This window comes from Cyphomyrmex costatus, unplaced genomic scaffold (genome assembly GCF_001594065.2).
Source record: "Cyphomyrmex costatus isolate MS0001 unplaced genomic scaffold, Ccosl1.0 scaffold281, whole genome shotgun sequence".
Classification (NCBI taxonomy): Eukaryota; Metazoa; Arthropoda; class Insecta; order Hymenoptera; family Formicidae; genus Cyphomyrmex; species Cyphomyrmex costatus.
Window position 1 is genome coordinate 237,748 of NW_017276922.1, and position 13,631 is coordinate 251,378.

Consider the following 13,631-nt stretch of genomic DNA (forward strand, 5'->3'; position numbering starts at 1 on the left):
TAGCGGCGACACGCGATGCCTCTGTACGAAAGTTAATCTCGACTCTGTGAGATGCTGACGGAACGACGACGAGGAAGGGCCACACGGACGCGTACGATGATAATAATAAATGTTGCCTACTCCCTTCAGCCTCTCTCTCTCTCCCCCCTCCCCGCCCCCGTTTTACCCACTCTCGTGCTATGCGTGCCTCGCCGGCGGTTCCTTTGATCTGTCGCTTCGTTTGTGCGTTTAAACACGAGTCGCCTAGATGCGGAATGGAGCAACGGGAGACGACGAACGAAAAGAGACGGAGCGAAGAGAACACACCGGCAGGGAGGAAACAAAGCGGGAAAGGGGTGCAGTGATCGAGAGGGAGAAAGGGGGAACAATCATAGAGAGAAGCAGAGAGAAAGAATCGGTTTTGCAATGAGAGGGGGGAAAAAAGGCTCGAGTGCCCTGGTAAAATCTTGTCTGGACCTACGGAAGGTAAAGTGAGATTTTTGTCATTGCAAACGAGCTTTCCAACCTTCAATTTCCTTCCCAGAATCCAGGGTTTTCCCTTTACGTCTCTTTTTCATCCTTGTTTTGCTGACTATACTGCGTATTTTCTCTCGTGACTCTTTGTCGTTGCTTTGTACCGAATTGTCGGCACCCTTAAATCCGCTTCCTCGATGATAACTCCTCGAGATTAATGTTCTTTAATGGACTTAAAGGACCGCGTTTTCAACGCAAGCCTTTTAAACTGCTCGCCTGTTCACCAACAAGTACGCGTTATGAAGGGTAGGAAATAGAATGGAAAGAAGAGGCAGAAAGGAAGAAGAAATAACAATTAAACGATTCCGCCTCTCGTTTCATTTCGGATTCATCGAGTGCCAGGGTTCGACTGCGAATCGCTCGCAGAAATTTTCACCACTAATTTCGCGCAACAATTCGAGCCAGACGGTCCGCGGAGTGGAAGGTCGATCAATGATCAGACTCTCCGGAAGCGGAGAGGGACTGTCACGTGAACACGTGACGATTTCAAAGTTCATTCCCACGAGCGGTGACATTGAAAACGCATCTCATTCTCGACGATCGCTACAGAACGTACAGCAACAAATTTAATTGATTTCACTGATCGTTGAATTATTTCTTTATTAATATTTGCATTGGGGCGACTAGGGAGGTTTGAAATTTAAAAAATTGACTCGCAGAAAATTTTCTAGTTATAACAAATCTATTAAAATTCTAGTTGAGATTTGGGATAATTGAAATTCTGATTGATTTATAATCGGAATTTTCTAGTTTATTCATTTTTAACCAATCATTTTTTTCATTGAATGTAATAAGGAAAATTGTCAAAGTTAAATTGATGAAGATTTCGAAAAATCCTAGGAATAGGATGTTTTTAGGCTTTCCTCTATTGATTAGATTTGAAACATTAAAAATAAAAAGGAAATTAACAAAATAACATTTAGAAAACGAAAATTTTGAAAAAAATTCAAGTTATTTATTATTATAAAATTATAGCAATATTTTTTTACAATTTGATTTCAGATATCTCCTGCGGTTTTCTCGAGATATCGTAGTAAAATCACTAAAAAATATTTCAAGAAAGTCGCATTCAAAACTTTAGTACAATATTTATGTTAGAACAGTATTTGCGCGGTTTAAAAATTTCTAGTACCGTAGAATGCAATCTGCAAAGTACATTCAGCTTCAACAGTAACTTCAATTGTAACACAAAAGAACCCTAGGAATTCGAATAATGCCATTTATTTGGTCAGGTTGCGCAACTACATTCTCCTTTATTTTACATTCTCTTTATCTCAATTTTGTGAATTTTTCAAAAAGACAAACGAGAAAGGATTTCTAAATAATCGCAATATCGAAATATGCAAAAAAAAATCGAAAATCGATTTTTTCGAAATTTCATATCTTTAAGCTCAATTATACTAGTAATTATAAAAGTGGTCTAACAATAAGTAAAAAATCGAAATAATGAATTTATCCTATATTTTGTATAATCACATTGCAATCATACAAAATACGGGGTAAATTTATTATTATACTTACTTAGACTATTTTCATAATTACCAGTACAATTAATTTATTCAGAATGTACGCGTCCTGTGCATTAGATTTACGACCTGTAATGGATAGCGTATGCCAGACAACAGCAAAAAAGATAATTATTTGCAATACATTCGTGCAGCAATGTCACACGTACACGCCACACCAACTTGAAGAAAGTTATTACGCAGTTCGCGTGGAGGATTCATTTTCGAAGTAATCGCGTTCACGTGCAACGCTCGTTGATGAAGCGTCTCTCGATGCGCCGTCGAGTCTGCAGTCTGCAGGTCGTCGGCTGCTATCGAGAGCGAGAGAGACGTGACGCAAGAGGAAAAAAAAGTGCCGACGACAAGAGCTCGTAGATAGAGGTAAAAAGATCGAACCAACTGAGGTGTTAATAATGCTGCCTCGGGAAACTCGAAAGTGCAGTCGTTTCCGTTTCACGGATGACTAACATACATTTGTGCCAATTGCTAAACGAGAAATTTCCTAGCTTTACTTATTATTTAACATTATTTAACTCCGTTTCAGGGCAAAGAGAAATGTTTTAAATTTATCATGCAGCCTTATAATTAAAGAGATCGATCTAGGTAAATATTATATTTTAATCGCTCCCTTTTGCTTCAAAAGTAACATTTCTAAAAATTAATTTCGCAAAAAAGAGAAGAACTATCTTTCAGCTTAATAGAAAATTATTGACTAATCAAATAACGTTGGCAAAAAGTATACATTCTTAATACGATCAAATGTCATATTTTGTTATCTTCACAACTCTTAAAAATTTATCCTTTTTGAATTGTGACGAATTTTGACGAATTCTTGTGAAGTTAAGTTAGTTCGTTTTTATGATTGATAGAGTAATGTTTATCTATCTCGTTCATGGTGATAACTAGACATTTGCGTTTTTGAATTGTGAGCTGAAAAAACAAATATTTAAAAATATTATATTGTTTTATTGAACTAAGCAGTTTTTCAAAGAATATGAATCGTAATCTTACATTTTTAGACAAACGCGTGAAATCAGAGATCTGCAATTAGAATTTTACTTTATATCGATGTCCGTTAATTGAGACGTAGGTCAAAAGCTGTTGTGCGGCACGGCCGACGATCTAACCGCGCCGTGTAGTAATAAATTACTCGCGCGCTTTTGTAGAAGTGAGAATCGTTACGTTCGCGGGAACGAGTAAATTATCACGTGGAGCTTACAGACTTCTTGCCGTTCCGGTTGTGCGTAACGCGCGCGCAATTTGCGACGTTCCGTCCAAATGCAATTCCTCCGCGCGCTAACGACGCGCGTTTTTCTTTCAACTATTGGCGTATTTTTTAACGAAACCCCAGGCGCGCGTAATTACGTTTCATTTTATCCGTCGAGGGTGCCGGCGCGGGGCCGATCAATTTCATGGCGTGGACTAATGAATCAAATTAATGAACGAAGCCTTATCGTCCACACGGTCTTCGGTAACTGTTGCCCTGTGAGTTACGATGCGCCCTTCTTGCCTTCGCTTAACCGACGTTACTTCCCCGCCGCATAGTTAAACGTATCAGAGGCTTGACTTTGGTTTTCTTCATTGAGAAAGAAGCTTGGCAAAAGATTTATCGGCAATTATTCTGCGCGCAATCGGAGTGACATTCCATCGAAGTCATCTATTGTTTCTTATACTATTATTCTGATTTTATTTATGTTGCGATTTTTTATAAGATTCGTACTAGATAAGTAAAAAAAAATACGAATTTGTTTTATGGATAATCTACTGTGAGATACGGTGGTGGGCAGACCGACAGATTAAATGTTTTTGCCGAATCGATACGGATTCGCCCACCCCTCGGACACTGAAACCTCAGACAACTTTTGCCGCGAAGTCCAGATAAGTTGAGGAAAAAAAGGGACGAGGATCCCCGACGCGAAGGGCAGCCAACCGAGACTCTCCGACTCTTCCTTCGGAGTTCTGTCTGTCCCTTACGAATAATACATGGAGACGCGTCCTTCGCACGGGCTATGGGGCTTTGACGAGCTCGCTCGCGACGTGCTCGTCGCGGCGAACAGCCGCGGAAACGAAGGATAAACGGAACGGAACGCGTCTTCCGTTCCCTCTTAAGTCGTCGTTTTATTTGACTCGATTAAATTCGTCGAGGGAAGCCCTGCGCGCGTTCTCGTTTTCAGACAACCCGACGCCCGACGGCGGGTTTGATCCTCGAGTGCGGGTACAAAAATGGGAAGAGCGGCAATGCGGGAGGAATCGACCTGACATTCTCAGGAACCGAGCATCCTCTCCTCCACCTTCTTCCCCTGACCCCTGCGCCATCCCACCTCTCTCGTCGACTTCTTCTATCTTTACGGAGAATTGCTTTCCCTCCCATTGTCCTGCCTGCGCGAGCGCTTCTTTTCACATTCTAGAATTCCAGCCGGTCTGCCGCGATATCCGCGCGGTTATTCGCCGCCGTTCTCGGTGTCGACGCGCCCTTCCTCCAGGCACCCTCAACGACGGACGACGTCGAACGTGAAGAAATTGGAAGCGAAGGCTCGCCGCGGAAGTCGTTTGTCTCGTTCGTCTCTCGACTCTCATTCGGCGTCACTGCTCTCTATTCCGATTTTCTTTGCCGATCCGCACGAAGGAATCTCACCGAAGGGACGGAATGTCGAAGGGAAAAAAAAATCGTTCGGTGCGCACCGCGCGTAATTACGCGCACTCGCTCCGCCGGCCGCGCCGCGCCGCTTGCAATATCAGCGTACATAATCTGGAAGTTATTAGCGTTGTGAATTCGCCGCGTCTAATATCCACGATATTTAATAGCTTATGGTTTTCTTGCTTTCCTTCCTCCATGCCGGCGCACGTATATTCACATACGTCGTAAATGCGGTAGCGTATAGAGTTCACGAGTGGAGATGTTGCGATATATCGCAACTACTGCAACTTTTATCTTGAATCGCAGCGCGATATGTAACTGAATTTAATTGTAAAATCACGTGTGATTTAAAATAGCGTTTGCGATTTGAAATTGCATTATATAGAAAAATTATAATAAAACAAAAATAATCTTTACACACATAATTTAAATGTTATGAAAATACAGTGTATATGATATAAAAATCACGATTCGATATGTCACGTTTACTGCGATTTTTGAGGAGTTGCGACGCACAGTTTTAAAAATCACTCATCTCTCTATTTACGAGACACTCATCTGCGGCATACAATGCCAGAGACGATTTGCACACTCGTCATTAATAATAATTTACTCACACGCACGCACGCGTGACATACACAGAGTTAATGAAAAGGAATTAAATCAGGTAGAGTTTATATTGGGATGAAAAGAAGCTGAGAGCTTGATATTTAACACTTTAATATAAAGAAGAACTGTCACAAATGTGATCTCACACGAACTCTGATATCTCTCGGAACACGACGCGTCCAACTCTTTTTCTCTCGTTCTCTTTACTCGACTCTCCATGCGGCTCTGTTTTTGTTCGCGTCTGCCATGTCTTGTCTGACCAATTCGTCTAAATACAATTACTCATTTCATTCTGCAAAAAGTGCCTTGCAAAAAATAACAATACTGACATCGTCTGAAAATCCAGTGTTTTTTTTTTACAAATATATATTATATTATTATCCAACGCAACGATTGTTTAAATTATTTTTTTACCAACGATAAAGCACATTATTGTAATGCAGTTGATATTCTTAAACATTCATTATGCTTTCCTGCCTCCATTATGCTCGCGTGTAGCCATATAATATACTGTATCGTACACCGTTTACCGTGTTAATAACTGATCATTGCATTACACGACACTATTGATTTCTGTTTCAGGGATCAGCGAAGCGATTGTGCAGCTGCAGCAACCGAAATTGCCATCCGCAATCCTCGTGGACAACGAGGTCGAGCTCCGGTGTCACGTCGACGGTTCCGGCGACATGAAATACGAGTGGTTCAAGTTAGTTGCTTCGTCTGTTTTAACTTTGTCTATTTACCTCGAGCGTCTCGCGCGTGATAACCGAGGGGCGAGGCGAGAGCAACTAGTACCGGAAAATCTAAGCGGGATGCGCGATGAGCGACACGGGGATAGACCGAAATGAAGGGGGCAAACTACTAAGTTCCTAGCGTAACTGACACCCGACGTTTACAGAACCGGCCTGGTAAATTATGAAGTGACATTCCCTCGCCCCGGCGTGCACCATCGAGAGTTTCACCTCCGCCGTCATTTTGAATCATCCCCCTCATCGTAAACCCGCGACGCCTGTTCCCCATGGAATATGTCGTGCACTCGGTGGAGTTTAATGATGTTAGTTGTGCCACACGATGAAAATATCACACGCTGGGAAAACTTTTTTTTCAATACATTTTTGACCTGTCGTGTCTGTCGTAATTTCCGAATTAGGGTCGAGAACAAAGTCAGTTAACGCGCAAGATTTACGTAGTTTATTATAGTCTTCCATAAAAAATAAAGTTGAAGCACAGACCTTTGCATAATACATAATACATAAAGCATGAAAAAATCAACCAACCAGAGTCCTTTATTTCATAGAAAGAAAGGAAGTAACATTGATCGATTCATTCTCTTATTCATTATGCGTTATATAAGATTCACATGTTGCAAAAATCGAGCATTTCACGTCACACAAAAACGAAGACTTGTCAGATAAGTTTTTGTTTGAATATAAAAGTGACACTAGCTGTGTAGAATTAACGCAAAATTGTATTGCATGTTTGTAAAATAATTCGTATATCTTACGAAAATGATTCGAGTCGAGGATCGGTTGTTCGTTTTACAGGAACACAGTGAGCGTGGCGAAAAGCGATCGTGTTGAGATCAAGAAAAAAAAACTGCACATACACAGAGTAGTTCCAGAAGACAGCGGCATGTACACCTGTGTGGCCAAGAATGAGGCAGGAGCCTCGCCAGTGACTGACAGTTACCCGTTAATCGTTTCCGGAAATGAGACTGTGACGATTAAGGATGTTCCGAGAAACCTGATCACTAAACGCGGCGAGCCGGCTGTTCTGCACTGTGTCTTCGAGAACGCCGACGAGATACAGTGGTTCTTCAAGGAAATCGGTCCGCTGGAATCCGACGAGGAACGAACGATCTTCGAGAACGGCACTCTCTTAATACGCGCCGCCGATCTTAGGGACCAGGGATTCTACTCCTGCCACGGAACAAGGGACGAGACCACAGTTAGTTATAGGGTCGAATTACAAATTGCTTGTAAGCACCAATCGATTTTCGATAGCCCGACGTGGTAATAGAATTAAAACTAAAAGTAGACAAGAGATAATCAAACGATATACTAGTGAAGAAAAGAAATTAAATAATAAATAGCCAATAGAATGCATTTAAGTCAATGACATCAGTCAATATTGACAAGAGAATATATTTAGATCACAGAAATTTTAAATGTTTATAATACATAGTACATATGTATTAATCTATTCGAATTATAGTTTTAATATATTATTTGAACATAATATGGTATTTTAAACAAATTGATAAATAGTATAAAATAATAATTATTGCAATTTTTTGAAGTAAACTTCTTGAAAAGATAAATGGAATTTTGGATGTAAATAAAACTTGCAGATTTGCTGAACTTTTCGGTGGCTGCTTTTGAACCAAAACGTCCTACTCAACTGGCGATTGTCGGCGAGGATCAAGAATTCCAGATAAGTTGCCTAGAGCCCTTAGGGCTTCCTCCGCCCAAGGTTTTCTGGAAAGATCCCACGGGGCATATTATAAGCGATACCGGTCCCGTACGCGTTCAAGATAATACGCTCGTCATCGCGAAGGCACGAATGGGCGAGGACGACGGCAATTATACTTGCATGGCCGAGAATATGGCCGGTGAAACGGATATATCCGTCCAAATAATTATATCAAGTAGGTATACAATTTTCTCAACCAGAAATTACAAGCGTAACTGATGCGGTTTTCTATGCGATAAATTCTTATCGCGTAACCATTCAGAAAAATTATGAATGTCCTGTCACTTTTCTAGCTCCGCCAAGTATAATAAGTTCCCCAGAGTCGCTCAGTGTGATGGAAGGTGATTCCGTGACACTAACTTGTTCGTATTCCGGCATGGAACCGCCGGTTACACACGTGCATTGGTTGAAGGACGGTGCGCAGCTGAGGGAATCGGGCGGTCCGACAAGATACCGCGTAACCGATAATCATGGCAATGTTACGCTACATTTCAAGAGCGTTGACCTGTCTGACAAAGGGCATTACATGTGTCAAGTATTCACTACAGGTTTCCCGTCTCTGTTCTCGGATCCGGCCGTTCTCACGGTTGAAGAGAAGCTTAAATTCTCACCACAACCTGTCAATAAACGCCTAGAGCTCGGCTCCACTGCGAAGGTATCGTGTAAGGCCCAGGGTGCCACGAACCCCACGGTAAAGTGGATCAAGGAAGGCGAGGACGAGGAATTTCCCAAACATGTTCAGGATATTAACGGCACTCTACACTTCAACGGTGTACTGGAAGAGGACAAAGGTCGATACACTTGTATCGCCAGTAACGCTCAAGGGTCCATCAATCACACGATTAGTATTGATGTAGTTAGTACGTATCGATGCTTGTACGGTGAATATTGAACGAACAAGAAATTTATTTATAATATGTTAATGAATAATTAAATGTTTATTTATTTTTTACAGTCGCGCCGAAATTTACGGTACAACCGCAAAATCCAACTGAGGCGATTGAGGGATATCCAGTGATGTTACACTGTGCCGCCGAGGGTGATCCTAAACCGACCATTCAATGGGATAAAGATTCTCGCATGAACAATTTAGATAATCCTCGATTTGAAGTATTAAGTAATGGAAGTTTGTACATTAAAGAAGTGTATCTTAGTGACGAGGGGAAATACGGATGTACTGCTGGCAATAGCGGTGGTTTAAAACGAGAGGAAGTTCAATTAAATGTAAAAGGTACTTGCATTATTGTACATTATTATAATTTATAATTTTTTGAATGACTTTTAAATTAATTGTAATTTAATGTGATCTATTTTATGATAAAATAAAATAACTATTATTTTAGCTGGAGATAATTATAGAGCTGACATGGATCTAGAGGCCTCTGATGATGGAATGATGATGACTAAGACTGTAACGATTACTCTTAGCGCAGCCGCAGGGTATATGGTGCTCGTCGTTGGTCTCATGTTGTATTGTCGTTATCGCCGTCGTCGTAGGAAGCAACAATACCTACAGGAACAAACAGAAGGTATATCGTCATTATTAATGTATGTAATAGTGTGATGGTGTAGCATACATATCTAAATTAATGTGTACATTTCTGAATTCTAGAAAAACTGGAGAATGGTGATGTACAGGAGGAACAGACAGAGTTGAAAGAAACTGGGAATAAAGTAAATTCAACGAATAAGAAGAAAGAAAATCGCGATTCTCATAACAAGAGCGACGGCGCAGAGACAGCTCACAGTCAAAGTAGTAATCAATCTAAAAAATCTAAGTCGAATTATGACAAAATTGCCGCTTCGCGAAGCAATCTAAAGGAATTGAAGCCTCTTGGTCGAGGAGAATTTGGTGAGATTTATTCTACGAAATATCAAATTGATGGCGATAAGGAATCCTTGGTCATGGTAAAAAGTCTGATAAACACGAAAGACGAGATTGCTCTTCAAGAATTTAAACGACATCTGGATCTTGTTCATAAACTTAATCACGAGAACGTCGTCAAGTTGATTGGTCTGTGTCGAGAGGAAGAGCCCGATTACATGATTTTAGAATACACCGATTGGGGCGACTTGAAACAATTCTTGATCGCCTCACGAAAGGATAACAATTCTAGCCCAACTCACGAATCGAAAGTTCCACGTGCACCTCAGCTATCAGTGGCGCAAATACTTTCACTATCGAATCAGGCTGCGAAGGGCCTAAAACATTTAGCCGATAATCGATTAGTCCACAAGGATATAGCCGCGCGCAATTGCTTGATCGCCAGCAACTTGACGATCAAGATCTCGCTACCATGCATGACCAAAGAGCCGTACCAACAAGAATACACGAAACACCGAAATCAGATAATTCCGCTGCGATGGCTGCCCTATGAAGCAGTATACGAGGACGAATACTCCACTAAGAGCGATGTGTATTCATTTTCGTGTTTGGTCTGGGAAATGTTCCATCAGGGCGAGTTGCCATTTAACAAGATGAACGACGAGTCCGTGTTAACACAGCTCAAGGCGCAAACGCTCACGTGGAAACCGCACAAAGCGGCGCCGCCGGCTCTTCAAGAGCTGCAAACTCAGTGCTGGGCAAATGATCCACGCGAGAGACCGACCTTTGATGAAGTTGTGTCGAAAATAGGCGAAATTGTGGTCGATAGTTGCCTGTAGGCTAGTATCGCGACCTAATTTGTATGAGGCTCTGAATATTGGAAATACTGCAATAGGGGTAATGATTATGCGGAGCTGTATATCGAGAGGTAAGGCTGATGAGCGCCGATGACCGCTCGCGGTAGTGATCTCTCCCGTACGAAGAGGAGAGAATGCCGCGGTTTTTCGCGCGAGAATAATTAACTGGCTTTCATGTTACAACGCTTCGTATCGATTATATATGCATAATACATTATAGAAAACCCTACTCTTTTTGTAAAAGGAAAATGGCTTGCTCATTAATCATTGAACGCGCGAGAATTATGTGTCCTAATGACGTCATCGCAAATCGTGATGTATAGATTTTACGAAGAATTTAATATTTCGCATCGATGCGTGTCATTTAATCCACGTCGTTGCATATAATCAAGTGAGTAGCATCTTCATTGAGGAGTTTTGATATATTTTATAGATCTCGCTTCAGACATCATTACATCATATTATGTGCAATCTTGGATTTTTCTATCGTTCCACGAATGTCATTTCTTGGAATCGCGCCAGCGAAAGCTCCCGTAAATCTCCGTGTTGTACGATCATTGAACGTTATATCTTGATATCCTCTACTGCTTCCGTGTTATAGATTAACAAATAGAACGAGATAAAATCGTTGGTTCCGCAATAATTATTCATATTACAGTATTTTGTCGCGCCCACTAGCTTGATAAGAAAATAATATTTATTTCAAATAGCATCTCCGCTCCAATGACTGTTCTTCTATCGTTGGACTAAATAATGATCCGTATGGGCCAATATACGTTATTATGCAATTAATGCAATACTTAGTATACAGTATCGATATAATAATAAGTATCATCACCACACATCGAATACTCATAAGATACGTTAATTGTTAGGTGAGCCGAGGTCGAAAACTGATAAGAGAAACGTTCAATCGGATTGTACGAAATTACGTGAACGATCTCGATTGAACGTCGATGATCGGACTCGGCGCTGCAATGACATGCATATTAAGAAAGTATCACGACCATATCAAATAACGAAGAAAATCTTATCTCCGCCTATTTACTTCTACACTGCTAAGACATAAAAACAAACGTTTTATAACATATATTATTTATAACGTATATATTTATGTGTGATATATAAGGACGCAATCGACCACTCGTATTTGACGAAAAAGACGGCCTTGTACATATACCGATGGTATGCAAGTATACATGTAAGTTGTTTCTTTAAAGCGCGAAAGACTAGCGTGAATCATCGTGTTAATTTTCATTAATATGTGATCATTCGAATCCTCGATGGCTTTTTATTAAAAAATTTCGTGAGGAAGTTTCGTATATATTGGTATCAGAGGTGAGAAGATCATGGCGCGTACGGCTAGATGCTGGACACGCGAGGAAATAATAAAACGGCATATACAGAATGACGCTTGAAAAACCTATTTTTACATGCGGAAATTAGAATCGATCGGACCAGAGGCGAAGTATCGCTCGCGATATTTTTGCATTCGGGATCTACGGTTTGATAAGTAGCGCGAACAATCTATGTATTTGACGCGATGGTCCAATAAGAGGAATGTGCTGAATATATATTCGACTCCGTATCCGATTTATACAACGAATATCAATGTTTATATTTTAACAGTACGTAAGTTTTAATGTCGTCCCTATTTTTGCATTTAATTCTACTGTAAGAGATTGTAAAGGAGAGAACTCGCGAGGCAATTATGATGAGCATATTTGCTTCTTCCATTTCATGGCAATACTTCCGTTGATGCTTCGTAAGTTTTTTGCAGGGTACAAAAAAAGGAACCACCGATAACAATTTTTAGTCGTGCCGGATAAACAGCGTTAGAAATGCTCGTAATGAAAGATAATCGTATTGCTATAACTTATTTCACATTGGATTACGAGTACTTACCGCTTTCAATAATTTTTAAAGGATTAAAGCGCGCATAGAGCCGTACAAAATTAGCCGAATTCAGTTTCGTCGATCGGCAATGCAGTTAAATAGAGCTTCACATGTGAGTTTATTCTACGTGAGGACATTTGTGACTTTTATAAAATAAAAAAGCAAAGAATAGATGCTGTCGGAAGACTTGTCAATTCTTTGTCAATATCGATCTTTAACTAAATATATTTTAACAGAACAATATTTTCGGTAAAAAAATAATAATTTATTGAATCGTGCGACTTGTTTGATTTAATACGTGTCTGCAGCAACAAAAAGAACTGAATGCGAAATCGATTGGAAGGAATAGGAAAGCAAATCAACGCAACGAGGCTGCTTTAATATACTATATATTTGTTTGTTATTGGTAATTCATCTAAAATTCTTTCGAGAATTTCTACTTCTCGGAAAAATTTGATGTTTCTTTCGAAGAGTAATTATAAATGACTCTTCGGCTCTGTGCATGCTAATATAAATATGGTGTATATCATATACGCATATTAGATATAAAGCACTGACCTATAACACTGCCAATGATAATACTGTTCTCTAATTTGCTAAAGCACTCTTGTTATACCGGAAAAGAAACACGAGGCAAACCGCGAAGGCATTTTGCCTCTGAAAGCATCGTCGTATATTCGTGGACACTTTAATTAAAAATATGTAAAAGCACGAAATATATGAATAATCTTTCAAAGTATCGGTCACTCGAGCTCGCGGCGTCTCTTATGTCTTTTATAATGCTTCCTAAATGTTCGCTATATACGTCAAGAAATATTCTTGTGATCAGTGATGGCGAACGTACTTAGTAGTATGAAATCCGTTGCGTATTTTTACATTTAATTTGAAAAAGACTCAACAGATACAGAAAGGATTAAAATTAAATAGATGGAAAAATTAACGGAGAAACTTGTCCAAAGTACTTTCGCAATTCGTTAGTTCTGTTGTCGAATAAGAAATCTTACCCAAAGTTCGTATCTAAATGAAATAGGATATTAAGTTACGCGGAAAGTACGGGGGTAGTCATATCTAAAGAGATATTTTTAAAGCGGAGTACGATCTGAGTACGGCCCATCACTGCTTGTAACATAAAAAATACACTAGGAATATACGTTACAGCGATCTCTAATCCACAATTACACGTATGTAAAGTTAAGATCAATTATCCAAGTCCTATGTGCTCATATCATTCGCTCAGATATTACCTAATCGTGAACGACTATCACTGCCATAAAGAAGGTACATCAATAATCGATGTACCGGCGAGTTGAAAGCTA

The 13,631-nt window shown here is 40.1% G+C and overlaps 1 protein-coding gene across 1 annotated transcript; it reads left to right on the forward strand.

Moving 5' to 3' along the window:
* The first annotated feature begins 247 nt into the window (after positions 1-247).
* On the forward strand, positions 248-12,682 carry LOC108775091 (tyrosine-protein kinase-like otk). The gene is given in 12 exon segments (XM_018541367.1): positions 248-359; positions 362-411; positions 413-438; positions 4,435-4,653; positions 4,655-4,692; positions 5,848-5,971; positions 6,810-7,243; positions 7,616-7,912; positions 8,031-8,597; positions 8,693-8,968; positions 9,081-9,266; positions 9,350-12,682. Coding segments are annotated over 12 exon segments (3,381 nt in total). The 3' UTR covers positions 10,402-12,682.
* The last annotated feature ends 949 nt before the right edge of the window (positions 12,683-13,631 follow it).